This window comes from Bos taurus, chromosome 26, assembly GCF_002263795.3.
Source record: "Bos taurus isolate L1 Dominette 01449 registration number 42190680 breed Hereford chromosome 26, ARS-UCD2.0, whole genome shotgun sequence".
In the NCBI taxonomy this organism is placed as follows: domain Eukaryota; kingdom Metazoa; phylum Chordata; class Mammalia; order Artiodactyla; family Bovidae; genus Bos; species Bos taurus.
Window position 1 is genome coordinate 10,212,183 of NC_037353.1, and position 26,747 is coordinate 10,238,929.

Below are 26,747 nucleotides of genomic sequence, written 5' to 3' on the forward strand. Positions count from 1 at the left end.
TTTAACATATAGGTTGATGATGGTATAATAGATAGAGTTTTAAAGAGTTGGGGAGTGTTGGGAGGAGATAAAATACGGGATATATAGAGACGTAGACATTTTATCATACTGGAGAAGATGAGTAACATGAGAAACTTAGTCTTCTTGAAATGAAAACATAATCGGGGGGAAACGGTCAAAATCAGATTAGACCTAATAGGTTCAAAGCTGGTGGTGAAGCTGCAAGTGTTAAGGGGTGAAGAAGGGGGTGGCTTCTGGAACATGCTCTTGATCTTTGTTATTTGAAGCAATAATTTTTAGGGCAGTGTCCTCTTAGTCCCAGCACGCTTAGTCCTAGACTTCTTTAGATACAGCAGAGAATTTCTGGGGAGGCCTAATGTTATCCAAACACACATGCCCCTTTAATAAGGTAAAAGGCCTTCAGGAGATGTGCATTTATATGAAGATGGTAGAATTATTGTCTGCAGATTTCCCTGCCCCCCACCTCCTAGCTCTTCCATTTCTTAACCTGTGTATAGAAAGAGAGGAACAAAGAAGCCCACCTACACAAATACTAACAGACTTAGTACAAAGGGGCTTTCTGTGCAATGCATACCTAACTCATATCAGCTGCCACTGTAATGGAAAAATGAGTATAGTCTTACTTTAAAATTTTTCTTTCAGCTTTTTAATTCTAGTCACTTGAAAGCTTTTGACTGGGGCAGTCCTGATCTGAACTTGGTTCATTTTAATCAGGTACATAATTATATATAAATTAAAAATTATCTCCCTGATCAATTGAAATGATTTTTACTATTAAAGATTCATCTGTGAAACCCAAGAGTATGGTAGTACAGTGAAAAGGATCAGTAAATGAAGATTATCTTAATTTGGACCCATATGTTCATTTCCAACCAAAGTGACTTTTCCATGTTTTCTACGTATTTTAACAACAAATATCTTAGATAAGTCTAGAGAAATTGACAAGCAGTAGAATAATTCTTCATCCCTCAAGAGGAAAAATACTGTATTTATAATATGCATAGCTCTGAGCTTGGTTAAATAAGAAATAAAAAGCAAGCATACCATTGTTCTTGACCCTAAGACTGTTGTGTTTGGGAAGATAAGACAAACATATATACTAACTAGAAAAAGTAGAAGTTACTGAGAAGCTGATAAAAACTGTCTGAGTATAATGACAGTTGTCTTGAAATACTAGAACCCAAGTCTATCTACTTCAAAATTTATGCTTCTCCACCATACTTTTCTGCCTTTGCTAAGCTCCAATGCCTGATGTAGTTTGCTTGTGTAAACATTTGAGGTAAAATATAAAGATCTAATTCATTAAAATCATATTGAACTTGACTGCCAATGTTTATCATTTACTAATAAACATACTGACTCATTTGAAAAGACCCTGATGCTGGGAAAGATTGAAGGCAGGAGGAGAAGGGGACAAACAGAGGATGAGATGTTTGGATGGCACCACCAACTCAATGGACATGAGTCTGAGTAAACTCTGGGAGTTGGTGATGGACAGGGAAGCCTGGCATGCTGCAGTCCATGGGGTTGCAAAAAGTCGGACATGACTGAGCAACTGAACTGAACTGATATTGACAGTTATATAAGCCAAAGAAAATTTTGATACTCTGAATCAGAACAAACTCTAGTTTTAATTTGTATCTGATTTATTTCTATTAATAAGTAAAAATTATAATATTCTTTCATACTCATTGCTTCCTTAATAACAACTATTTTAGATTAAGCGTATTTTTAAATTTTAACACTTCATATGTATTATTCTCTTTGAAAACTCTTACTTTTACTTATTTGCGTTTAGACAACTTCTCCATTGTACAATGTGACAAGCATGAATGTGCCAACTGCAACCTGGAGTGGTGACAGTGACTTGTTGGCTGACCCTGAAGATGTTAAAATTTTACTTCCTGAAATCACAAATCATATTTACCATAAAACTATTTCTTACTATAATCATGTAGACTTTTTGTTTGGATTAGATGTATATCATCAAGTTTACAGTGAGATCATTGATATTATCCAAGGCAACCCATAAAGAACCATGGTATTCTGTGTTGAAGGATCTATATAATTCCTATTAAAATCCAATTATTTTGTTCTTACTATGTATACTTTTCCAGTTATTTATATAAAGTCTGGAATTTTTTCCTCCTTTTTTGCATTGCCCCTAGGCTCTCCACTCATAAAGTCAATGGCATTTATTACACTAGGAGTAATGGCAGATTATAACTCAGCCCAAAGCAGCCTGTTGAGTTTCTAAGTAGGATATAAATAACTAAAAACAGAAACAATAATCTTAAATATTTTCAATTACAGGAGAAGGCTTTTTGAGAAAGGTAGAGTTTTTTCCTTCAAGAAATATGAGAATGTATGAATTTTTAGAAACATAAGAGTTTGGAAGAATACTTTCTGATATGAAAGCTAATTTTTCTGTAACCAAGTAGGGCCTTTGGGAGCTTTCTCAGGACAGACCTCGCCCACCACCTCCCTGTCTTCTGGCTGCCTCATGTTTATAGAAAAGCTTTAGTGATCCTGGCCTGTCCTGAGTCACAAAAGGCTGGCTCAAGAATTAATGTTTAAAATAATGTGAATATATAGCAACAACAACAACAAAAAAAGCAGCTGGGCCAGGAGAACCCATAACAGTTTAAACAATACATCAACTATATAGTAGATTCTTTAGTTACTTTCTGAAGAACATAGTGTCTGATGCACACAACCTCTGATATGCAGAGAATACCACCCTAATGCAGAAAGTGAAGACGAACTAAAGAACCTTGATGAAAGTGAAAGAGGAAAGTGGAAAAGTTGGCTTAAAATTCAACATTCAAAAAACTAAGATCATGGTATCTGGTCCCATCACTTCATGGCAAATAGATGAGGGAAAAATGGAAACAGTGACAGTCTATTTTCTTGGGCTCCAAAATCACTGTGGACAGTGTCTGCAGCCATGAAATTAAGAGATGCTTGCTCCTTAAAAGAAAAGCTATGACAAACTTAGCATATTGAAATGTAGAGATGCATCCAGGTTCCATGCATGATACAGGATGCTCAGTGCTGGTGCACTGGGATGACCCAGAGGGATGGTATGGGGAGGGAGGTGGGAGGGGGGTTCAGGATGGGGAACACGTGTACACCCGTGGCAGATTCATGTCCATGTATGGCAAAACCAATACAATATTGTAAAGTAATTAGCCTCCAATTAAAATAAATAAATTTATATTAAAAGAAAAGTAGAAATATAATTTTGCTTACAAATATCTGTAGAGTCAAAGCCATGGTTTTTTCAGTAGTCATGTACAGGTGTGAGAGTTGGTCCATAAAGAAAGCTGAGTACCAAAGAAATGACATTTTCAAACTGGTGCTGGAGAAGACTCTTGAGAGTCTCTTGGACAGCAAGGATATCAAAACAGTTGATCCTAAAGGAAATCAACCCTGAATATTCTTTGAAAGGACTGATGTTGAAGCTAAAGTTCCAGTACTTTGGCCACCTCCAATGGGAAGAGCCAATTCATTGGAAAAGACCCTGATGCTGGGCAAGACTGAGGGCAGGAGGAAAAGGGTGGGTACAGAGGATGAGATGGTTGGATGGCATCACTGACTCAATGGACACGAATCTGAGCAAACTCTAGGAGACAGTGAAGGACAAGGAAGCCTGGCTAACAGCAGTCCATGAGACCACAGAGACAGACGTAACTTAGCAACTGAACAACAAGTTATTTTACAGACATTGAAGTGAAGTGAAGTCATGTCTGACTCTTTGTGACCCCATGGACTGTAGCCTACAAGGCTCCTCTGTCCATGGAATTTTCCAGTCACGAGTACTGGAGTGGGTTGCCATTTCCTTCTCCAAGGGATCTTCCTTACCCAGGGATCAAACCCAGGTCTCCCGCATTGCAGGCAGACACTTTGCCATCTGAGCCACCAGGGAAGCCCAAGACACTGAAAGTGGAAAGTGGAAAGTGGAGTCACTCAGTTGTGTCCAATTCTTTGTGACCCCGTGGACTGTAGCCTACCAGGCTCCTCTGTCCATGGGATTTTCCAGGCAATAGTACCAGAGTGGGCTGCCATTTCCTTCTCCAGGGGATCTTCAAACACTGAAGTCCCTACCAAATGGAGGAAGCTGACTGTACGATGACCATGAGCATGTAGCCCCCAGTCCAGCTGAATTGACAATCTTAACCCGTAGGACACACACCTATTACCACATCATCAACCAATCAGAGAATTATGCACAAGACGATAATTTACTCTGTACTCTCTCCCTCACTTTGCCTTTAAAATTTGTTTTCCCTGAAACTCACTAGGGAGCTCAGGTCTTTTAGGCATTGCATGTACTATAGTTTGCTCATTTTTGTTACTGAGTAGAATCCCATTGTGTGGATATATACTGTATTTTATTTACCACACTTGATTGATTAAAATAATTTTACAGGAACTTGATAAAGTCTTGAAATCAAGGACAAGTCCTCCAACTTATTATTCTTTCTTAAAATTCTTGAATAATCTAATTTCCTTGTCAATCATATAGATTTTAGTATTAGTTTGTCAGTTCAGTTCAGTTCAGTCGTTCAGTCATGTCCAACTCTTTGCAACCCCATGGACTGCAACAAGTCTCCCTGTCCATCACCAACTCCCGGAGTTTACCCAAACTCATGTCCCTTGACTCAGTGATGCCATCCAAATATCTCATCTTCTGTCATCTGCTTCTCCTCCTGCCTTCAATCTTTCCCAGCATCAGGGTCTTTTCAGATGAGTCCGTTCTTCCAATCCAGGAGGCCAAAGTATTGGAGTTTCAGCTTCAACATCTGTACTTCCAATAAACACTCAGGACTGACCTCCTTTAGGATGGACTGGTTTGATCTCCTTGCAGTCCAAGGGACTCTCAAGAGTCTTCTCCAACACCACAGTTCAAAAGCATCAATCCATCAGTGCTCAGATTTATTTATAGTCCAACTTTCACATCCATATATGACTAGTGGAAAAACCATAGTTTTGACTAGATGGACCTTTGTTGGTAAAGTAATGCTTTTTAATATGCTGTCTAGGTTGGTCATGAGTTTTCTTCCAAGGAGCAATCATCTTTTAATTTCATGGGTGCAGTCACCATCTGCAGTGATTTTGGAGCCCCCCAAAATAAAGTCTTGAAGGGGTTCGGCGAACCCTCCAGCAGGAACCTTCTGGAACTCTCTCCTGAGGGAATCGTGTCGAAGATGTGGAATAGTGGATGTGAAAGCTATAGCACCTCCTCTTTTGGGGGAGCCGGCGGCTACACACAGTCCCCTGGGGGCTTTGGATCTCCAACAGCTTCCCAGGCCAAAAAGAAATCCAGAGCTCAAGCTCAGCACATTGTACCCTGTACCATATCTCAGCTGCTTTCTGCTACTCTGGTTGATGAAATATTCAGAATTGGAAATGTTGAGATTTCACGGGTCACTGTTGTGGGGATTATCAGAAATGCAGAGAAGGCTGCAACCAACATCGTTTACAAGATAGATGACATGACAACTGTACCCATGGATGTTCGCCAGTGGGTTGACACAGATGATGCCAGCAGTGAAAACACTGTGGTCCCTCCAGAAACATATGTGAAAGTGGCTGGTCATCTGAGATCTTTCCAGAACAAGAAAAGCCTGGTAGCCTTTAAGATCATGCCCCTGGAGGATATGAATGAGTTCACCACACATATTCTGGAAGTAGTCAATGCACACATGATGCTGAGCAAGTCGAACAGCCAGCCTTCAGCAGGGAGAGCGCCTATCAGCAAACCAGGAATGGGTGAAGCTGGGAACTTCAGTGGGAATAACTTCATACCAGCAAATGGCCTCACTGTGGCCCAGAACCAGGTGCTGAATTTGATCAAAGCTTGCCCAAGACCTGAAGGATTGAACTTTCAGGATCTCAAGAACCAACTCCAACACATGCCTGTAGCCTCAATCAAGCTAGCTGTGGATTTTCTTTCTTTTTTTTTTTTTAAATATTATGGGGCTGAGGCGGCCCTGGCGGGCGGAGCGCAGAGCCGCTTCAAGCCCCGCGGCGCCGAGCCCAGCGCAACTTTCGCTCTCTAGCTGTGGATTTTCTAAGCAACGAGGGACACATCTATTCCACCGTGGATGATGATCATTTTAAATCCACAGACGCAGAATAACTGGATCTAATTGGGTACCCGAGATATTTTCCAGTTGGACCTTTTTTTGCAGCCTCTTGTCTCCAGCTGTGCATATAATTGGCGAGTTGACTTCTAGGAAGTAGATTTCATCTGTAAAAGATCTCAACTGACATCCTTTTGAAACTTACTAATACTCTTCTGTGTTTTTGATGGACTTCCCTGGTAGCTCAGACGGTAAAGCGTCTGCCTACAATGCGGGAGACCCGGGTTCAATCCTTGGCTCAGGAAGATCCCCCTGGAGAAGGAAAAGGCAACCCACTCCAGTAATCATGCCTGGAGAATCCCATGGACCGAGCAGCCTGGTGGGCTACAATCCATGGGGTCGCAAAGAGTCGGACACAACTGAGCGACTTCTGTGTTCTGTGAAAATAAAGTCTGTCACTATTTCCACTGTTTCCCCATCTATTTGCCATGAATTGATGGGACCAGATGCCATGATCTTAGTTTTCTGAATGTTGAGCTTTAGGGCAACTTTTTCACTCTCCTCTTTCACTTTCATTAAGAAGCTCTTTAGTTCTTCTTCACTTTCTGCCATAAGGGTGCTGTCGTCTGCATATCTGAGGTTATTGATATTTCTCCTGGCAATCTTGATTCCAGTTTGTGCTTCATCCAGCCCAGCATTTCTCATGATGTACTCTGCATATTAGTACATAAGCAGGTAACAATATACAGCCTTGATGTACCCCTTTCCCTATTTGGAACTGGTCTGTTGTTCCATGTTCAGTTCTAACTGTTGCTTCCGTACCTGCATACAGATTTCTCAGGAAGCAGGTCAGGTGGTCTGGTATTCCCATCTCTTTAAGAATTTTCCACAGTTTGTGGTGATCCACACAGTCAAAGACTTTGACATAGTCAATAAAGCAGAAGTAGATGTTTTTCTGGAACTCTCTTACTTTTTTGATGATCCAACAGATGTTGGCCATTTGATCTCTGGTTCCTCTGCCTTTTCTAAATCCAGCTTGAACATCAGGAAGTTCACGGTTCACGTACTGTTGAAGCCTGGCTTGGAAAATTTTGAGCAAAATGTCTGCTGAAATTTTTCTGCAGTTATATTCAACATATAGAAAACTTGAGGAAAATTGACTTTATAAAATACTGAAATGATGTCAGCATCAAGGTGGCGAAAGATATGCTTTTTTGTACTCCGTTTTGACAACTAAACATTGGCTGGTGCTGCTGCTGCTAAGTCGCTTCAGTCGTGTCCGACTCTGTGCGACCCCATAGACGGTAGCCCACCAGGCTCCCCCGTCCCTGGGATTCTCTAGGCAAGAACACTGGAGTGGGCTGCCATTTCCTTCTCCAATGCATGAAAGTGAAAAGTGAAAGTTAAGTCGCTCAGTCATGTCCGACTCTTAGCGACCCCATGGACTGCAGCCCACCAGGCTCCTCCATCCATGGGATTTTCCAGGCAAGAGTACTGGAGTGGGGCAACCAGGCACAAACAAAATATTTCTTTGAGGGTTGTGGAATCTAGCCCAAGGGACCCAGGGGAAACCTCATTCCCTGTGTATCTGGTATGGCGGTATGGCAGGCATACCTCCATAGGGGCTCCAGAATTAGCAGAAGCCAGCAAATCTGCCAGGGTCTCTCTAAGCTGAGGTTGGGGAAAACCTGGGAATGTCATCTTGGGCAGATACCTCCAGACTTTGTAGAAAACCAGCCATCTGGAAGGGAGATTTCAGCATACCACTGGAGGAAAACAAAAAACCAAAGTCCCCATGAGTTTAGGCACATTGGAGTGGTTAACAACTTTGTTGGGGCTGCCACTATACTTTGTCATACATTTAAAATTTTAAGAGGGTAGAACTCATGTTATGTGTTCTTAGCACAATAAAATAAAATTTCAATAGACATATAAAACTTCATTTTGTCAGTATATGCTAGATTTGATATGTCATTTTATAAATAACTCTAGATACAACAACTCTCAAAAACTCTGGTAAAAACTGTTTTGCCCAGAATTTTCAAAACTATACCAGTAGGCCTTACTGGCTGTTTTAAGATAAATGGACATCTTTATGAGCTAAATGCTCCTACCCAAGTCCTGGTGAAAGACTTGATAGCTAGAGTCTGGATTTTTTTTTTTTCCAGTTCCTCAGTCCTGTCTGACGTTTTGCGAACCCATGGACTTCAGCTCTCCTGGCTCCTCTGACCATGGGATTCTCCTGACAAGAAAACTAGAGTGGGAAGTCATTTCCTTTTCCAGGGGATCTTCCCTACCCAGGGATCCAATCCAGGTCTCCTTCATCGCAGGTGATTTCTTACCATCTGAGCTACCAGGGAAGCCCAGAGTCTGGAATACTCAGAGAATAAAGATACAAAAAAGCAGAGTTTGACTAGCTAATAGATCAAGGAGGATGGTTTTGGAGCCAGATCCTTTTGTGAATTTACTGTTAATACAGTATTTGACTTGCAATTTGGCAAATATAAGAACTTACCTGAAATGTAACCACTGAACATTCTTAGGAAAGGTCATCCAAAATACGCAGATATATAAATACAGAGAAGGGAAAAAATAATTAAATTTTCACTTATCCAGGAAGCAGAAAGCATCCACATTTGGTGACAGTAAGTATGACTCTGGCATGGTAAAGTTTATTTATTGTACTTTAAAAATTAATTAATTGTGAAGTTTAGTTCTATTTTAGGTAAAATATAATTCTCTATTAAAATTTTCAGCCTTGATTATATACATAAAAACCTTTTATGAAAAAGTTTCTTTCCTCTTTTCTACTTCTCTAGGGACTTGATTTCAGAGAATTTGAAAAAGGAAAGACTAAGCAGTGCTCTGAATGTGTAACAGGAGCAGGCTGCCTTGCCACTTGCTCTAGCTTCTAGTTTCTAACTTAAAATGAAATCTGGCTTATTCTCAAATCTGCAAGGGGAGAGTGGCCCTCTAGCAAAATATCTGTGAGAAGACAGAAGGTGTTTGAAAACATATTCAGTATGTATTAGCAAATGGATGTGGAGTCTTCTGAAAAATTCATTGATTTCGCTAATTCCAATAAGATGCAAGGAATGTTTCTGGTGTTTATAGTTATCAAAAGAGGCCAGGTTGGAACTTGACCAGATTAGGTCCTTCACAGGCACCAATCCTGGTAGCCTATGGAGGTCGTCCTCTTTTACTCTCTCCCTCTCAGCCCTAAATGTTAATTTCCCTTCAGCCTTCTCTCTCAGGCTACCTACTCAAAATCTGGGGGCTTTGAGTTGAGATCTTTACAGTCTTTGGCCTAAACAGCAAACACTAATTTTTAGTACTTTAAGACAAGGCCTAAGGAGCCTTTGAGGAGGTTTGTACAGAGAGTGAGAAAGAATTTTATTATACTGTTGAGGAAAACATAAGGGACCATCGGTAGCTTTTAGGAACAGTGGTATCATTTATTTTTTCATTTAATTTTAACTGTTCTTTCAAAAGTATAGTGCTATTACAACAAGATATTGGATTTGAAGAGTACTCCTAATAATTGATTATTTTATTTATTGAACAGCAAATACTTATTAGAACCAAGGACTGAGCAGGATGCTCTATATCTACCTTGTTACCTAGTCATTCTTCTTTTTGAATAAGTCTAAAGTTTCAGTTCACCTATGGGATTTTAAGAGCAAACATGTAGGCCCTGAGTCGACCAGAAGTAGAAGGGACTGAGAAATGCATGGACATTACAGGTAAGAGAGCGAGTAGATAGACCTGGAACTGCTGAACTACCACTAGATTATATGCACCTCAAAGGCAGAAAACATGCCATTCCTTCATGCATCCCTCAGGCTAAACTTTTTCCCTGGTGAAAAATAGGCCAGGTTTAGAGTAGAAGACTGTGGAGCAGGAAACTAAATTTCTAAAACTTTGGAAAATTACTGGGCTGTGAATGGACACTGGAGCATTTCAGGGTGTGGGGGAGAGTGTGGCTATGCTTGTTGGTGCAGGTGTCCTTTAGGGAAACCGTTAGAGACAGGTGAAGAACTGCTGTAGGTCTTTACAGTAGCATGCATCATGTGTATTACAGTGAGTGAAACATTTAATAGGTCATTCTGAATCCAGATATTTTAAAGCAAAAATACAAAAATTTATTTGTTTTGGCAGTGTTTGAGTAACATTTGGTCTGCCTTTTTGAGGGGATTAATGTGAGTTCTCACATACAAAACAGACACTAAATCAGGGATCGCCTTGTTTTATGCATAAGTTCAACAAAGATTAGTCCAGGTATTAAAACTCTTTCCCTTCTCTGACAGATGGTTTTTCATTTTCCTAGGACTGTTATAACAAAATAGCACAAAGTAGGTAGCTTAAAATAATAGAAAATTATTATCTCACAGTTCTTGAAGTTAGAAGTCTGAAATCAAGGTCTTTGCAGAACTATACTCCCTCTGAAACTTGTAGCGAAAGAATCCTTTATTGCCTCTTCCGAGATTCTGGTGGTTTGCTAGCAGTCTTTACCATTAATTGACCTACAGCTATATATCTCCCACCTATGTCTTCTCTATCACATGGCATTCTCCCTGCATGGCCTTGTCTTCATGTGGTAATCTTATAAAGACTGGTCTTTTAGGATCTGAGGCTCACCCTTCTCCAGTATTACCTTAACTTGAATAATTACATCTGCAATAACCTTATATACATATGCAAAAACATTCTAGGGTATTGAGTGTTAGGAGTTAAACCCTTTTTCAGGGGGTGTGGTGCAGAAACACAGTTCAGCCTATAACAAATAGTAAACAGTAGCTCTGAAATCATATCTACAGGTTGATAGATAAAAGGTCCTCTGAGGAAATATCATGCACACAACTGAAAGAAAATAACCAGGAAAACAGAAGTGTTATAAAACCATCTAATAGGCAAGGCAATGAAACAAGAACCAGAGGATATGCTAACAAACAAAAACTCTGTGAAGTAAATAGCAAGGCAGCACAAGAACCCTGACTTTATATTGAAACATTTACTGCGTCATGCTAATATTTTTTTCCTTAGTAGGTTGAAAATGTGGTGGTTACTTAAAACAGTGTCTGTCCTCCATGTGTTTGGAAATGCATTTTGTTTTCCTTGGGAAAAAACCTAATAATCCTGAGGCCAGTATGGATGTTGTAAGTTTTTACTTTCACTAATTAAGAAAACACCTCCAAAGACTGTCACTATTACTTTCATTCATTCTTTTAAAATTTCTTTAATGTAAAATCTGAAAGTTCTCCTTACATAGTATACGTTAACCTACCAATAAGAAATTCTACTTTAAGAATCATAAAATTGGCCAAGTAAACTCATAAAACTAAACGGTCTGTCTTTTCTCCATTCAGAGTCGGATAATTTCCTACTGGGGTTACCCAAGTGAAGAGTATGAAGTTATCATTGCAGATGCTTACATCCTTCAGCTCAACCGGATTCCTAATGGGAAGAATGGTGCTAATTATTTAGGTAGGATTTATGTGATGGAAAAAGATGAGTGTCTCAAATTTTGAATCAAATACAATCCAGTCAGATATATTCTAATCACAGAACATGAGATTAATTTACTCATAAAAAACATCGAACCTTCTTGACTATTATGCTGAGGGTCTGAATGACTCTTGATTTACATTGGCTTCTATAACAAAGCGGAGCACACCCTGACCCATGAATTTGATTTGGTGAACCGGGTGGAGATTCAGAGCCTCTGAATAGAAGCCCCACCCAGAATTTTCAACCAGTTTTTCTCTGATATTCTTCGGTTTACCCAAGTGTGGATTATCATTGCTCTTCCTGGTGTAATAGCTTAGTTCTGGTTCACTCCTCTTTTCTGCCTTAAGTGCTTACAGCAAGCATTATTCAAGCTTAGAAGGGTATCTTTTTTTTTTTCTTTGATTATCTGCACATGAGATTTTAAAGACCCAAAGCATTCCTGTTTCTGGAGATTTCTCTCTAATTTTTTCATTAAGTGTAAACTCCCTCTCTCTCTCTCTCTATATATATATATATATAAAATATAAATTGTAAGCCCTAGAAATTAAAATCAGTAACTAAGGAAAAGTGTGCTCCAGGAAGTAGGATAAGAAGAGGACACGGGACCTCATAGATGATGTAGCAGTTCTTTTGCTCTGAAGATTAAGGGAAAATATCAGCATTTGGGGTGTGTGTGTGTGTGTGTGTGTGTGTGTGTGTGTGTGCTCAGTTGTGTCTGAGTCTTTGTGAGCCCATGAATTATAGCCCACCAGGCCCCTCTGTCCATGGGATTTCCCAGGCAAGAATACTGGAGTGGGTTGCCGTTTCCTTCTCTAGGTGATGCTGGCATAAAATAAATATGAATTGTTAGCACATTTCTTTTGGATACAATCCAATCAGTCCTAACTATATTAAAGTGACTTGAAGACCTTTGTTTTACTTTCAGATATATTTTTCTGCTATCAAATATTTTCAATGCTTTCTTTGCAGTCCAAAAGCCAGTTGTGTTCCTACACCGTGGCGTGCTTGTGACTGCCAATCTTCCAAGCAATAGCCTAGGCTTCCCTGGCAGATGCTGGTTATGATGTGTGGATGGGGAACGACAGAGGACTACCTGGTCCAGGAAACACTTATACCTAGATCCAGATTCTAAAGAATTCTGGGCTTGCAGGTAGGGGAAAAAAGTCTGTTCGTTTTATTTTGACATAAAAATGTGTTAAATGTGTTTTTAAATTAGTAATATTGATATAATTTTGTAGAACTTGGAAGGTATTTCAATGGAATGAAGGTATTTCATTAACATATGTAGCTTGAATAATATTTTTAAATATTTTAAAGGTTTATATGTAAAAGTTATTCTAGATTTTAATTTGTATGGTTATAACTGAGCCTAAGAATTTCCTGAGGGCTCTGTGGTAAAGAATCCACCTGCCAATGCAGGAGACCTGGGTTCAATCCCTGGATGAGGAAGATCCCATGGAAAAGGAAATAGCAACCCACTCCAGTGTTCTTGCCTGGGATATCCAATAGAGAGAAGACTCTGGAAGGCTATAGTCCATGCGGTTGCAAAAGAGCCTGACACAACTTAGAGACTAAACAGCAACAAGAATTAAAATGAAAATATGTCCAAAAGACATCATTTCCTATTATTCCCCAGATTGTAAAGAATTCCCCAGCTTCCCTCCAAAAAATCTGTCCTTTTCATCATAGGGGACTGGAATGCAAAAGCAGGAAGTCAAGAAATACCTGGAATAACAGGCAAGTTTGGCCTTGGAGTACAATATTAAGCAGGGCAAACACTAACAGAGTTTTGCCAAGAGAATGCATTGGTTATAGCAAACACCCTCTTTCAACAACACAAGAGGCAATTCTACATGTGAACATCACCAGATGGACAATACCGAAATCAGATTGATTATATTCTTTGCAGCTGAAGATGGAGAAGCTCTATACAGTCAGCAAAAACAAGACCAGGAGCTGACTGTGGCTCAGATCATAAACTCCTTATTGCCAAATTCAAACTTAAATTGAAGAAAGTAGAGAAAACCACTAGACCATTCAGGTATGACCTAAATCAAATCTCTTATGATTATACAGGATAAATGACAAATAGAATCAAGGGATTAGATCTGATAGACAGAGTGCCTGAAGAACTATGAATAGAGGTTCCTAACATTTTATAGGAAGTGGTGATCAAAACCATCCCCAATAAAAAGAAATGTAAAAAGTTGTCTGAGGAGGACTTACAAATAGCTGAGGAAAGAAGAGAAGTGAAAGGCAAAGGAGAAAAGGAAAGATATACCCATCTGAATACAGAGTTCCAGAGAATAGCAAGGCGAGATAAGAAAGACTTCTTAAGTGATCAATGCAAAGAAATAGAGGGAAAAAAAGAATGGGAAAGACTTAGAGATCTCTTCAAGAAAATTAGAGATACCAAGGGAACACTTCATGCAAATATGGGCACAATTAAGAACAGAAACAGTATGGACCTAACAGAAGCAGAAGATATTAAAAAGTGGTGGCAAGAATACAAGAAAATCTTAATGACCCAGATAACCACTATGGTGTGATCACTCCCCTAGAGCTAGACATCCTGGACTGCGAAGTCAAGTATACCTAAGGAAGCATCACTATGAACAAAGCTAGTGGAGGTGATGGAATTCCAACTGAATTATTTCAAATCCTGAAAGATGATGCTGTAAAAGTGTTGCACTCAATATGCCAGCAAATTTGGAAGACTCAGCAGTGGCCACAGGAGTGGAAAAGGTCAGTTTTCATTCCAACCCCAAAGAAAGGCAATGCCAAAGAATGTTCAAACTACTGCACAAATGCACTCATCTCACAGACTAGCAAAGTAATGCTCAAAATTCTCCAAGCCAGGCTTCAACAGTATGTGAACTGAGAACTTCCAGATTTTTAAGCTGGATTTAGAAACGGCAGAGGAACCAGAGATCAAATTGCCAACATCTGTTGGATCATAGAAAAAGCAAGAGAATTCCAGAAAAACATCTGCTTCATTGACTACGTCAAAGCCTTTAACTGTATGAATAATAACAAACTGTAGAAAATTCTTGAAGAGCTGGGAATACCAGACCACCTTACCTGCCTCCTGAGAAATCTGTATGCAGGTCAAGAAGCAACAGTTAGAACTGGACATGGAACAACAGACTGGTTCAAAATTGTGAAAGGAGTAGGTCAAGGCTGTATATCGTCCCCCTGCTTGTTTAACTTAGATGTAGAGTACATCATGCAAAATGCTGGGCTGGGTGAAGCACAAGCTGGAATCAAGATTGCTGGGAGAAATATCAATAACCTCAGATATGCAGGTGACACCACCTTCATGGCAGAAACTGAAGAGGAATTACAGAGCCTCTTGATGAAAGTGAAAGAGAGCTGGCTTAAAACTCAACATTCAAAACGCAAAGTTTTGGCATCTGGTCCCATCGCTTCATGGGGAAGCAATGGAAACAGTGAAAGTCTTTATTTTCTGGGGCTCCAAAATCACTATAGATGGTGACTGAAGCCATGATATTAAAAGACACTTTCTCTGTGGAAAAAAAGCTATGACAAATCTAGACAGTGTATTAAAAAGCAGAGATATCACTTTGCCGATATAGGTCCATATTGTCCATATAGTCAAAGGCCAGTATAGTCAAAGCTATGGTTTTTCCATTAGTCATGTATGGATGTGAGAGTTGGATCATAAAGAAGGGTGAGAGGCAAAGAACTGATGCTTTTGAACTGTGGTGTTGTAGAAGACTTCTGAGAGCCCCTTGTTCTGCAAGAAGATCAAACCAGTCAGTCCTAAAGAAAATCAATCCTAATATTCATTGGAAGGACTGATGCTGAAGCTGAAACTCCAATACTCTGGCCACCTGATCAAAGAACTGACTCATTGGAAAAGACCCTGATGCTGGGAAAGATTGAAGGCAGGAAGAGAAGGGGATGAAAGAGGACAAGATGGTTGGATGGCATTACTGACTCAATGGACATGAGTTTGAGCAAGCTCTGGGAGATGGTGAAGGGCAGGGAGGCCTGGCTTGCTGCAGTCCACGGGGTTGCAAAGAGTCGGACATAACTGACCCACTGAACAACAACAACTCCAGTTTCCCAAATGTTCATCACTTTGCGAACCCACCACTACTTTTTTGCTTTATTCTTTTCAGAGAAATGTAGAGAAGAGAGGAAAAGGCAAGGATAAATGTGTACATGGTTACTTTTTGCCACCGTGTGCATGCATGCTCAGGCCCTAAGTTGTGTCTGACTCTTTGTAACCCCATGGACTCTTCCCCACCAGACTTCTCTGTCCATGAATTATTCAGGCAAGAATTCTTGAGTGTGCTGCCATTTTCCTCCTCCAGGGTTTTATCACAGAAAAGTCAAATAATATAATAGCATCAACTCTCATCAGTTGCCAAAAATAATTTGACTTTCTACTTTTACTTCTGTATATCTGGAAATGATTATACCATATTGCATATTTTAGCTTTCCTATCACTCACTTGACAATGATTTTGTCTACTACGTATTTTTAAATAGTATATTTCTCATAATTCTCTTATGGGAAAGCCATAAAATACTATATCTTAGAAGTTGGGCTCTAGAACAAGAGCACTCTGAAATTTAGTCTGTCACTTATTGGTTATGCTCACAGACACATTTCCTGTTTCCTCTGTTCTAGAATGTCCATCGTTATACACTTAGGTCAAAGGTATTTTGTGAGCATGGAATGAAGTGGTGCTTAGAAGAAGGTAACAAGTTAGTAATGAACAAATAGGAAGTGTGGAATCAATGTTAGTTCTTATGATCCAGGTGTCCCTACAGAGGGCTTTTTAAGTCCATAATTTAAGATATGAAGATAACTTTCTTATTATAATAAAGACTTAAAACAAGTTTTATTCATTTTGTTTCATGCAATTTGATGAAATGTTAAAATGTGATCTTACAGCCACCATTGATTATATTGTGAAGAAAACAGGACAAAAGCAAATTTATTATGTGGGCCATTCCCAAGGAGCACTTACTGGTATGCAAAGGAATAATGAAATGTGATTTTGCTATAGTTTTTATTTTTAAAATAACAGAAAACTTTTCTTTTTAAAAGAATTTATTTTAGAAAGTATACTTACTCATTACAATTATTTAGAACATACAGACAAACCAAAAAGGAACAATATTAAAAGCCAGTGAGTATTGTTTTATTATGGCATATAGGTATATGATCCTTTAAAAATGATTAATGGATATGATCATCTATTAATGTGATCTTTCCAACCATACCACACATTCTAAACAAGATATATGTGTTAGAATTACCTAAGATTCTCTACAACTGGAATTGCCAAGACTGAAGACTTGGCATGTGTGTTTTAAATTGTTTTTTTCCCTTAGTGCTCTCTTTTTAAAAAAATTTTTTTGTTTATGTATTTATGGATGTGCTGGGTCTCTGTTGCTGCACGGGATCTTCTTTAGTTGTGAAGTGAGAGCTACTCTCTAGTTGGGGTGTGTGAGCTTCTCACTGTGGTGGCTTCTGATGCTGCAGAGCACAGGCTCTAGGGCATGTGGGCTTCAGAAGCTGCAGCATGTGCTCCGTAGCTGTGGCTCCTGGGCTCTAAGGCACAGACTCAGTAGTTGTGGCACACAGGCTTAGTTGCCCTGGCATGTGGGATCTTCCTGATCAGGGATCAAACCTGTGTCTCCTGCATTGACAGGTGGATTCCTCACTGCTGAGCCACCAGGGAAGCCCTTACAGTGTTTTCTTAACAGAAAGTTGATGTGTTGATACTCTTAAGAAAAAGTCTGAAGTTTGGTTGGTTTGGTTTCTTTGATCAGTGACATTCTGCTGCCCAGTGAATTTTGTTTGCGCTTTGCCTGGGATCCCATCTAGGGTACTATGAGGCATATTAATTCACATCCTGAAAGACCAGATGCTTCAAAACTTTTCAGTTGGACAGTAAAACGCTTCTAATTACTTCAAGTATTCATTCTGTAAATGTGCAGTGTATCTACTATTTGAAATATACGTTGTTGGCTGTTATTTGCAATGTGTTTGTTATTTGCAATGTGTACATTAAAAAATCTCATTTCCTCAAAGCTCACAATCTAATAAGGCAAGGTTTGTCTCCCTCATCACTACTGGTATTTTGCTGGGGGTCAGGGTTGGGGCTTCCCTGTGCATAGTAGGATACTTGCATTGCCCCCTTCTGTCCTTGCAGTTATGACAACCAAAATGTCTCCAGATGACCCTTGGGGACAAATCACCACTATGGAGAATTGCTGCAAAAGGGATGATGCTTTCAGCAGGCTTATAGTCAGTCAAGTGAACCAGAATGAGGATAGCATAAAGGAGAGAGTTAAATAACCCAGCATAGGAGGCCAGGCTCCTAGGGTTCATGATACTTTAGGGGCACCTCATTTAATTACTTTCAAAATCAAAAGAGTAAAGGAATATAACTCATTTTGGATTATGTTCATGTTTATGTCAACACAGTCACAAAATATGGTTTTTACATAGATTTGGGGTGGAAGTGGGGAGAAAGGGACCTGTGAAGGCAAAAGCATCTGTGCCTTGAAAGTAATCGTGTGGCCATGGAAGGAAACATTTCCTTTGATCACAGTTATTAGGGAAGATTTTGTGATAAAAAGAAAGAATGTTGAACTGCACCTTGAATATGGATGGTCTTTTGAAAGAAAGATGGCCCAGCCTCTCTTTTAGAGAAGAGGCCAAAAGAGTAGAGGATATATGTAGGCCCTCAGTAAGTGTAAACCACATTTAAAGTAATCAGTGGAGTCAAAAGCAGGTGAAACAGCCCAGAGAGGAAACTATCCTGTGACCCTGCACTTCTACTCCTGGGCATTTATAAAGAAAAAAAAAACACTATAATTAAAAAAGATACATGGACTCCAATGTTCCTTGCAGCACTATTTACAATACCCAAGATATGGAAGTAACCTATATGTCCATCTCAGATGAATGGATATAGAGGTTGTGATACATATTTACAATGGAATATTACTTAGCCATTGAAAAGAATGAAATAGAGAGACCTAGAGATTATCATACTGAGTGAGATGTCAGATAAAGACAAATATGATATGATATCACTTATACATGGAATCTAAAAAAAATGCAAATGAACTTATTTACCAAGTAGAAACGGACTCACAGACTCTGAAATCAAACTTATGATTACCAAAGCAGAAAGGTGAAGGGGGAATGATAAATAGGAAGGCTGGGATTAACATATACATATTATTATGTACAAAATAGAAAGTCAAAAAGAACCTACTATAAAGTGCAGGGAACTCAGATCAATACTTTCTAATAACCTATATGAGAAAAGAATCTGAGAAAGAATATATATAAAACACTTAATCACTTTGCTATACACCTGAAACTAACACATTATAAATCAACTATACTACAATATAAAATAAAACCAAGTGAAATTAAAAAAAAATAATCCTGAAAGCCTAAGGGAAATTCTTCAATGGGAGGAGAAATGGTTCATTTTACCCAGATTTTTTACTAATGAAATAAAACAACAGGTGTCACTGAATATTAAATAATGGAATTAGCAACCACAGGCAGATGGGGAAAAAGACAAACAAAATGGAATTCCAAGAAATTAATCTTGTGTTAGTGTGCAGAGTAAATTGTAGAGAAAACCTTTAGAGACCACTTTGGAATACATGGTAAAGATAGCAACCCTATTATGTAATCATAGGTAAACTAGCCAAGTTACAATGAAAAGTTGAGGCAAGACAGAACTCAAGTAAACTAGTCTATTTTCTTGTTTACTTTCAGCTTTTGGAGCATTTTCAATAAATCCACAACTGGCTGAAAAGATTAAAATTTATTTTGCACTGGCTCCAGCTACTTCTATTAAAAACACAATTTTAAAGCATCCTCTTACTTTCACCAAACCAACACACAATTAAGGTTTGTGATTCATTATAGTATATGCTTATAGTTTTCAAAATCAGGAAATGTGAATAATACTGAAGAAGAGAGATGCTTACATAGGCTCCTGCTGGATTAAAAAGTTCCATTTTCCTCACTGACTTGGATATGTAATGCAGCATTCTCCGGAATTTGATGATGCATTCTGCATTGTTCTTAGCCTCGCATCACCCGGTGTATTTTACCTTTTTCCTTATATTTATCATCAATCTTTTGAAATCATTATTAGTCCTTTTTTTCATATGCATATCCGTAATCTGTATTTCTCTTTTAAGTTTTGTGTGTGTCTGTGTTAGTTGCTCAGTCATGTCTGACTCTTTGCTACCCATGGACTGTATAGCCCGCCAGGCTCCACTGTCCATGGAATTATCCAAGCAAGATTACTGGAGTAGGTAGCCATTCCTTTCTCCAGGGGATCCTCCCCACCCAGGGATTGAACTCCAGTCTCCTGCACTGCAGGCAATTTCTTTACTGTCTGAGCCACCAGGAAAGCCCCTTCAAGTTTTACTATCATGTAATTTCCTTTTAATTTTACACACTGAAATTTCATAAGGTTGAATGGGTTTTTTTCCCCTTTCAACTTCCTTTCTGTTTGCTGCCACCGTGCCTCTATCTAGGTTGGTCATAACTTTCCTTCCAAGGAGTAAGCGTCTTTTGATTTTATGGATGTAATCACCATCTGCAGTGATTTTGGAGCCCAAAAATAAGTCTGACACTGTTTCCACTGTTTCCCCATCTATTTCCCATGAAGCGATGGGACAAAATGCCATGATCTTAGTTTTCTGAATGTTGAGCTTTAAGCCAACGTTTTCACTCTCCTCTTGCACTTTCATCAAGAGGCTTTTGAGTTCCTCTTCACTTTCTGCCATAAGGGTGATGTCATCTGCATATCTGAGGTTATTAATATTTCTCCCGGCAATCGTGATTCCAGCTTGTGTTTCTTCCAGTCCAGCGTTTCTCATGATATACTCTGCATAGAAGTTAAATAAGCAGGGTGACAATATACAGCCTTGACATACTCCTTTTCCTATTTGGAACCAGTCTGCGGTTCCATGTCCAGTTCTAACTGTTGCTTCTTGACCTGCATATAGATTTCTCAAAAGGCAGGTCAGGTGGCCTGGTATTCCCATCTTTCAGAATTTTCCACAGTTTATTGTGATCCACACAGTCAAAGGCTTTAGCATAGTCAATAAAGCAGAAATAGATGCTTTTCTGGAACTCTCTTGCTTTTTCCATGATTCAGCGGATGTTGGCAATTTGATCTCTGCTTCCTCTGCATTTTCTAAAACCAGCTTGAACATCTGGAAGTTCACGGTTCATGTATTGCTGAAGCCTGGCTTGGAGAATTTTGAGCATTACTTTACTAGTGTGTGAGATGAGTGCAATTGTGCAGTAGTTTGAGCATTCTTTGGCATTGCCTTTCTTTGGGATTGGAATGAAAACTGACCTTTTCCAGTCCTGTGGCCACTGCTGAGTTTTCCAAATTTGCTGGCATATTGAGTGCAGCACTTTCACAGCATCATCTTTCAGGATTTGGAATAGCTCCACTGGAATTCCATCACCTCCACTAGCTTTGTTCGTAGTGATGCTTTCTAAGGACCACTTGACTTCACATTCCAGGATGTTTGGTTCTAGGTGAGTGATGACACCATTGTGATTATCTGGGTCGCTTACTCCTTGGAAGGAAAGTTATGACCAACCTGGATAGCATATTAAAAAGCAGAGATATTACTTTGCCAACAAAGGTCCATCTAGTCAAGGCTATGGTTTTTCCAGCAGTCATGCATGGATGTGAGAGTTGGACTGTGAAGAAAGCTGAGCACGAAAGAATTGATGCTTTTGAACTGTGGTGTAGGAGAAGACTCTTGAGAGTCCCTTGGACTGCAAGGAGATCCAACCAGTCCTTCCTAAAGGAGACCAGTCCTGGATGTTCATTCGAAGGACTGATGCTGAGGCTGAAACTCCAGTACTTTGGCCACCTCATGTGAAAAATTGACTCATTGGAAAAGACCTGGATGCTGGGAGGGATTGGGGGCAGGAGAAGAAGGGGACGACAGAGGATGAGATGGCTGGATGGCATCACTGACTTGATGCACATGAGTTTGGGTGTACTCCGGGAGTTGGTCATAGACAGGGAGGCCCGGCATGCTGCAATTCATGGGGTTGCAAAGAGTTGGACATGACTGAGTGACTGAACTGAACTGAACTTCTTCTATCTACTCTAAGTTCTATCTCCATTATATTTACTTGTAGGCATTATTTTACTTGTATATTTAGTGCAAGAATATTGTAGAAATTATCATAATGAAAGATAAATAAAATTACTGGAAATCCTACTGTCATGGTAATAACAACAGCCATTTGGTCAGTGTATATTTGACTTCATGGAAACAACTTAAGTTTTCAAAATTTTAGTCTTTGTAATGGGTGCAGAGTTGTTTCTTATCATGGTTTTAATTTGTGTTAATCTATTGAATAATGATTGAGCATTTTCCAACTGTGTACTTGCTTCCATAAATTCCCTTTCCTCAGAGCTTACAACTTTTTCTATTATATTTTCAGCTATACACACACATATCATTAAAATATAAGTAACTTTGTACATATTTGCTATGTTTTCTTTTATATAATGTGTTAACTATCAGTGTGGGGTTAGGCATGTCATTAAAACAGAAGCAATTACTTTCTTAATCTTATTTCTAACTTATTTATCCCACTAGTGTTGTTGAATCAGAGAAGGCAAGGGCAACCCACTCCAGTACTCTTGCCTGGAAAATTCCATGGACAGAGGAGCCTGGTAGGCTGCAGTGCATGGGGTTGCTACGAGTCGGACACGACTTAGCGACTTAACTTTCAGTTTTCACTTTCATGCATTGGGAAGGGAATGGCAACCCACTCCAGTGTTCTTGCCTGGAGAATCCTAGGGACGGGGGAGCCTGGTGGGCTGCCGTCTATGGGGTCGCACAGAATCGGACACGACTGAAGCGACTTAGCAGCAGCAGCAGTGTTGTTGTTGAATAGGCATGTCATCCTCATGAAAATCTTTTATAGTAATTCTGGAATCCAGGAATTTTTTACACTTCACATTTGTTCTTCTTTTACAAAATTATTTTCCAATTACAGGTCCTTACACTAAACTTTAAAATTAGTTGCCAATTTCTGTTAAGCAAACATAAGAAAATGAAACAAAACTTGTTAGGACTTCCAATCCACCAATTCATGAAAATAATATCTCTTTGAATTTGTTTATGGTTACTTTATTTTCTCCCAGATTAAAAAAAAAAAGTTGATTTCTGACATTTGTTACTGTATAGAACAAAGTTGATTTTTCTATACCAATATTAGATCCAAAAAACCTGTTCTAATTGCTTTCTGTAGATTCATGGAGCTTTTTCTAAAATTATGTTTTCTGAGAATTAAGACAGCTTTTGTCTTTAGTTCAATAACATTTTAATTTAATTTTTGTGTGTGCCTTATTGCACAATAAAATTGCAAGAACAATGTTGAATATAAATGACAAGAGCAGACATCCTTTTCTGTGCTCATAAGGGAAGCAATTCAGCTGTTCACTGTAGGGAGCTGCGTTAGGCATTACTGAGAAAATGGAGGCATGGCCCCAGACCCCTCTCCTCATTCCGCAGGCACGGTCCTGGGATGAAGGAGTTAGGCCTTGTAATTCTGACTTGTCTTTTCCTCTCCTCAGCTGAGTTGACTGAAAAGGAATATTAAGGTGCTTATTGTTCTTGAGGGGAGCATGAGAAGGCACAAAGCCTTCTGCAGATGTGCTCAGAAAATAATTCATAAAGTTAATCATTGACGTTTGTTCAAGGACTTTTACAAAAGAGTGTTCCAGGATGAGCACATAGGCCGTAGCTTGAGACCATGGGAGGGATTGCTATCTGAAGCCTATTTGTGAGGAGAATGTTTAGGGCAAAGGCGTTTACCGAATTTAGGGCTTATAAATAATTAAAATAGAAGTTAAAGACTTAAGGAATGTTGTAAAGTTAGCATATTTTACTATAGCTTATAGAAGTTAGGAATTTTTAGAGACACTATAGCTAGAAGCTTTTTTAAGAGATAGTGAGCTCAGGATGTTAGGGGCAAACAGGATTTAGGAAGATAAGTAGTAAACTGAGGAATGTAGCATGAGTTACAATGTAATCACAAGTTAACTATAGGACACATTAGAGGAAGTAGATAATAGATGGTAAAGCTGATTCAGAGAGAATCCCTGAAGCAGGAACTCTGTTTGAAGAGCAACAGTGATTTATGAAGATAATAAATCTGGGAGAGGGGGAACTGAAAATGTCAAACCTCTGACCTAATGTTTTTGTAAAAGTATAAAAGAGAATCTTAAACTTGAAATAAATAGGCAGTCCAAGAAAACTGAGAGGCTGTCTCATTACTCGCCGACACCATTCATCTCTTCAGGTTGAATCCCTGGCTGCTGGAGCTGTACTCCGGCATTTCACTACTGCATGCTATTCGGTGTTGGGTTTTCTTTTTTTTTTATAGATTCACTTTATCAGTTTAAAGAAGCTAACTTCTAGCCCCAGCTTGCTGAGAATATCTATCAGGAATGAATGTTGATTATTGTTTGATTCTTTGTTGGCATCTCGAGATGAGATGATGACTTTTATTTTGAATTGATAGATTTTCTACAAATCAACCTAATTTTTCATTCCAGGGATAAATCTTTTTTTTAATTTTTTTATTGAAGGATAATTGCTTTACACAAGTTTGTTGTTTTCTGTCAAACCTCAACATGAATCAGCCTTGTGTATACATATATCCCCTCCCTTTTGAACCTCCCTCCCATCTCCCACCCTATCCCCTCTAGATTGATACAGAGCCCTTGTTTGAGTTTCCTGAGCCATGCAGCAAATTACCATTGGCTATCTATTTCACATATGGTAATGTAAGTTTCCATGTTACTCTTTCCATACATCTCATCCTCTCCTCCCCTCTCCCCATGTCCATAAGTCTGTTCTCTGTGTCTATTTCTCCATTGCTGCCCTGTAAATAAACTTTTCAGTACCATTTTTCTAGATTTCGTATATATGCGTTAGAATACGATATTTATTTTTCTCTTTCTGACTCACTTCACTCTGTATAATAGGTTCTAGGTTCATCCACCTCATTAGAACTCAAATGTGTTCCTTTTAATGGCTGAGTAATAATCCATTGTGTATATATGTAACACAGCTTCTTTATCCATTCATCTGTCCATGGACATCTATGTTGCTTCCATGTTCTAGCTGTTGTAAATAGTGCTGCAGTGGACAATGGGATACCTGTTTCTCTTTCAATTTTGATTTCCTTAGGGTATATGCCTAGGAGTGAGACTGCTGGGTCATATGGTGGTTTTATTCCTAGTTTTTTAAGGAATCTCCACACCGTCTTCCATAGTGGCTGTATCCATTTACATTCCCACCAACGGTGCAAGTGTGTTCCCTTTTCTCCACACCCTCTCCAGCATTTATTGTTTGTAGACTTTTTGATGAGGGCCATTCTGACCGCTGTGAGGTGATATCTCATTGTAGTTTTGATTTGCATTTCTCTAATAATGAGCAATATTGAGCATCTGTTAATGTGTTTGTTAGCCATCTATACGTCTTCTTTGGAGAAATGTCTGTTTAGGTCTTTTTTCCCACTTTTTGATTGGATTGTTTGTCTTTCTGGTATTGAGTTGTATAAGCTGCTTGTATAATTTGGAAAGTAATCATTTGTCAGTTATTTAATTTTCTATTATTTTCTCCCATTCTGAGGGTTGTCTTTTCACCTTGCTTATAGTTTCCTTTGCTGTGCAAAAGCTTTCAGGTTTAATCAGGTCCCACTTGTTTACTTTGTTTTTATTTCCATTACTCTAGGAGGTGGTCATAGAGGATCTTGCTTTGATTTATGTCATTGAGTGTTCTGCCTATGTTTTCCTCTAAGAGTTTTATAGTTTCTGGTCTTACATTTAGGTCTTTAATCCATTTTGAGTTTATCTTTGTGTGAGGTGTTAGAAAGTGTTCCAATTTCATTCTTTTACATGTAGCTGTCCAGTTTTCCCAGCACCGTTTATGAAGAGGCTGTCTTTGCCCCGCTGTATATTCTTGCCTCCTTTGTCAAAAATAAGGAACCCATAGGTGCAATCTACAGATTCAGTGTGATCCCTATCAAATCACCAATGGCATTTTTCACAGAACTAGAACAAAAAATTTCACAATTCGTATGGAAACACAAAAGACCCATGACTAGCCAAAGCAGTCTTGAGAAAGAAGAATGGAGCTGGAGGAATCAACCTTCTTGACTTCAGATTATACTACAAAGCTACACTCATCAAGACTGTATGGTACTGGCACAGAAGCAGAAATATAGACCAATGGAACAAGACAGAAAGCCCAGAAATAAACCCATGCACCTATGGGTTCCTGACAATATCAATGAGATCCATCTCATCTAATGTATCATTTAAGACTTGTGTTTCCTTATTAATTTTCTGTTTTGATGATCTGTTCCATCAGTGTGAGTAGGGGGTTAAAGTCTCCTACTATTATTGTGTTACATCAATTTCTCCTTTTATGTCTGTTAGTGTTTGTCTTATGTATTGAGGTGCTTCTATATTGGGTGCATAGATATTTGCAATTGTCATGTCTTCCTCTTGGATTGATAGCTTGATCATTATGTAGTGTCCTTCCTTATCTCTTGTAATCTTCTTTATTTTAAGGTCTATTTTGTCTGATATGAGGATTGCTACTCCCGCTTTCTTTTGTTTCCCATTTGCATAGAATATATATTTCCATTCTCTCACTTTCAATCTCTATGTGTCTTTAGGTCTGAAATGGGTTTCTTGTAGACAGCATATATGGGTCCTTTTTTTTTTTTTTTTTTTTGTATACAATCATCCAGGCTGTGTCTTTTGGTTGGAGCATTTAATCCATTTACATTTAAAGTAGTTATTCATATATATATGGTCCTATTGCCATTTTCTTAATTGTTTGGGGTTGATTTGGTAGATTTTTTTCTCTTGTATTTCTTGACTATATAAGTCCCTTTAACATTTGTTTTAAAGCTGGTTTGGTGGTACTGACTTCTTTTAACTTTTGCTTGTCTGAAAAGCCTTTTATTTCTCCATCAATTTTGAATGAGATCCTTGCTGGGGACAGTAATCATGGTTGTAGATTTTTCCCTTTCAGTACTTT

At 38.8% G+C, this 26,747-nt stretch overlaps 1 protein-coding gene, 1 long non-coding RNA gene and 1 pseudogene across 8 annotated transcripts in view; all 3 read left to right on the top strand.

Moving 5' to 3' along the window:
- The window catches only part of LIPJ (lipase family member J), a 38,035-nt gene extending 34,924 nt beyond the window's left edge, over positions 1-3,111 (top strand). For 6 of the 7 annotated variants that reach the window (XM_024986077.2, XM_059881976.1, XM_015460597.3 and 3 more), the window contains exons 10-11: positions 664-735; positions 1,820-3,110. In XM_024986077.2, coding sequence (XP_024841845.1) covers positions 664-735; positions 1,820-2,053 — 306 coding nt within the window. In that variant the 3' untranslated portion in view covers positions 2,054-3,110. Of the gene's footprint in view, positions 1-663; positions 736-1,819 lie in introns of all 7 variants that reach the window. The other variant, XM_059881978.1, reaches the window with a different exon arrangement.
- Positions 3,112-5,017: 1,906 nt separating this feature from the next.
- LOC616475 (replication protein A 32 kDa subunit) lies at positions 5,018-6,331 on the top strand (annotated as a pseudogene).
- Positions 6,332-8,038: 1,707 nt separating this feature from the next.
- Positions 8,039-26,747, top strand: part of LOC112444516 (uncharacterized) — a 43,847-nt gene continuing 25,138 nt past the window's right edge. Inside the window, exons 1-3 of the long non-coding RNA XR_003032876.2 lie at positions 8,039-11,266; positions 11,477-11,594; positions 12,588-12,768. This is a non-coding gene — a long non-coding RNA (uncharacterized lncRNA). The remainder of the gene's footprint in view (positions 11,267-11,476; positions 11,595-12,587; positions 12,769-26,747) is intronic.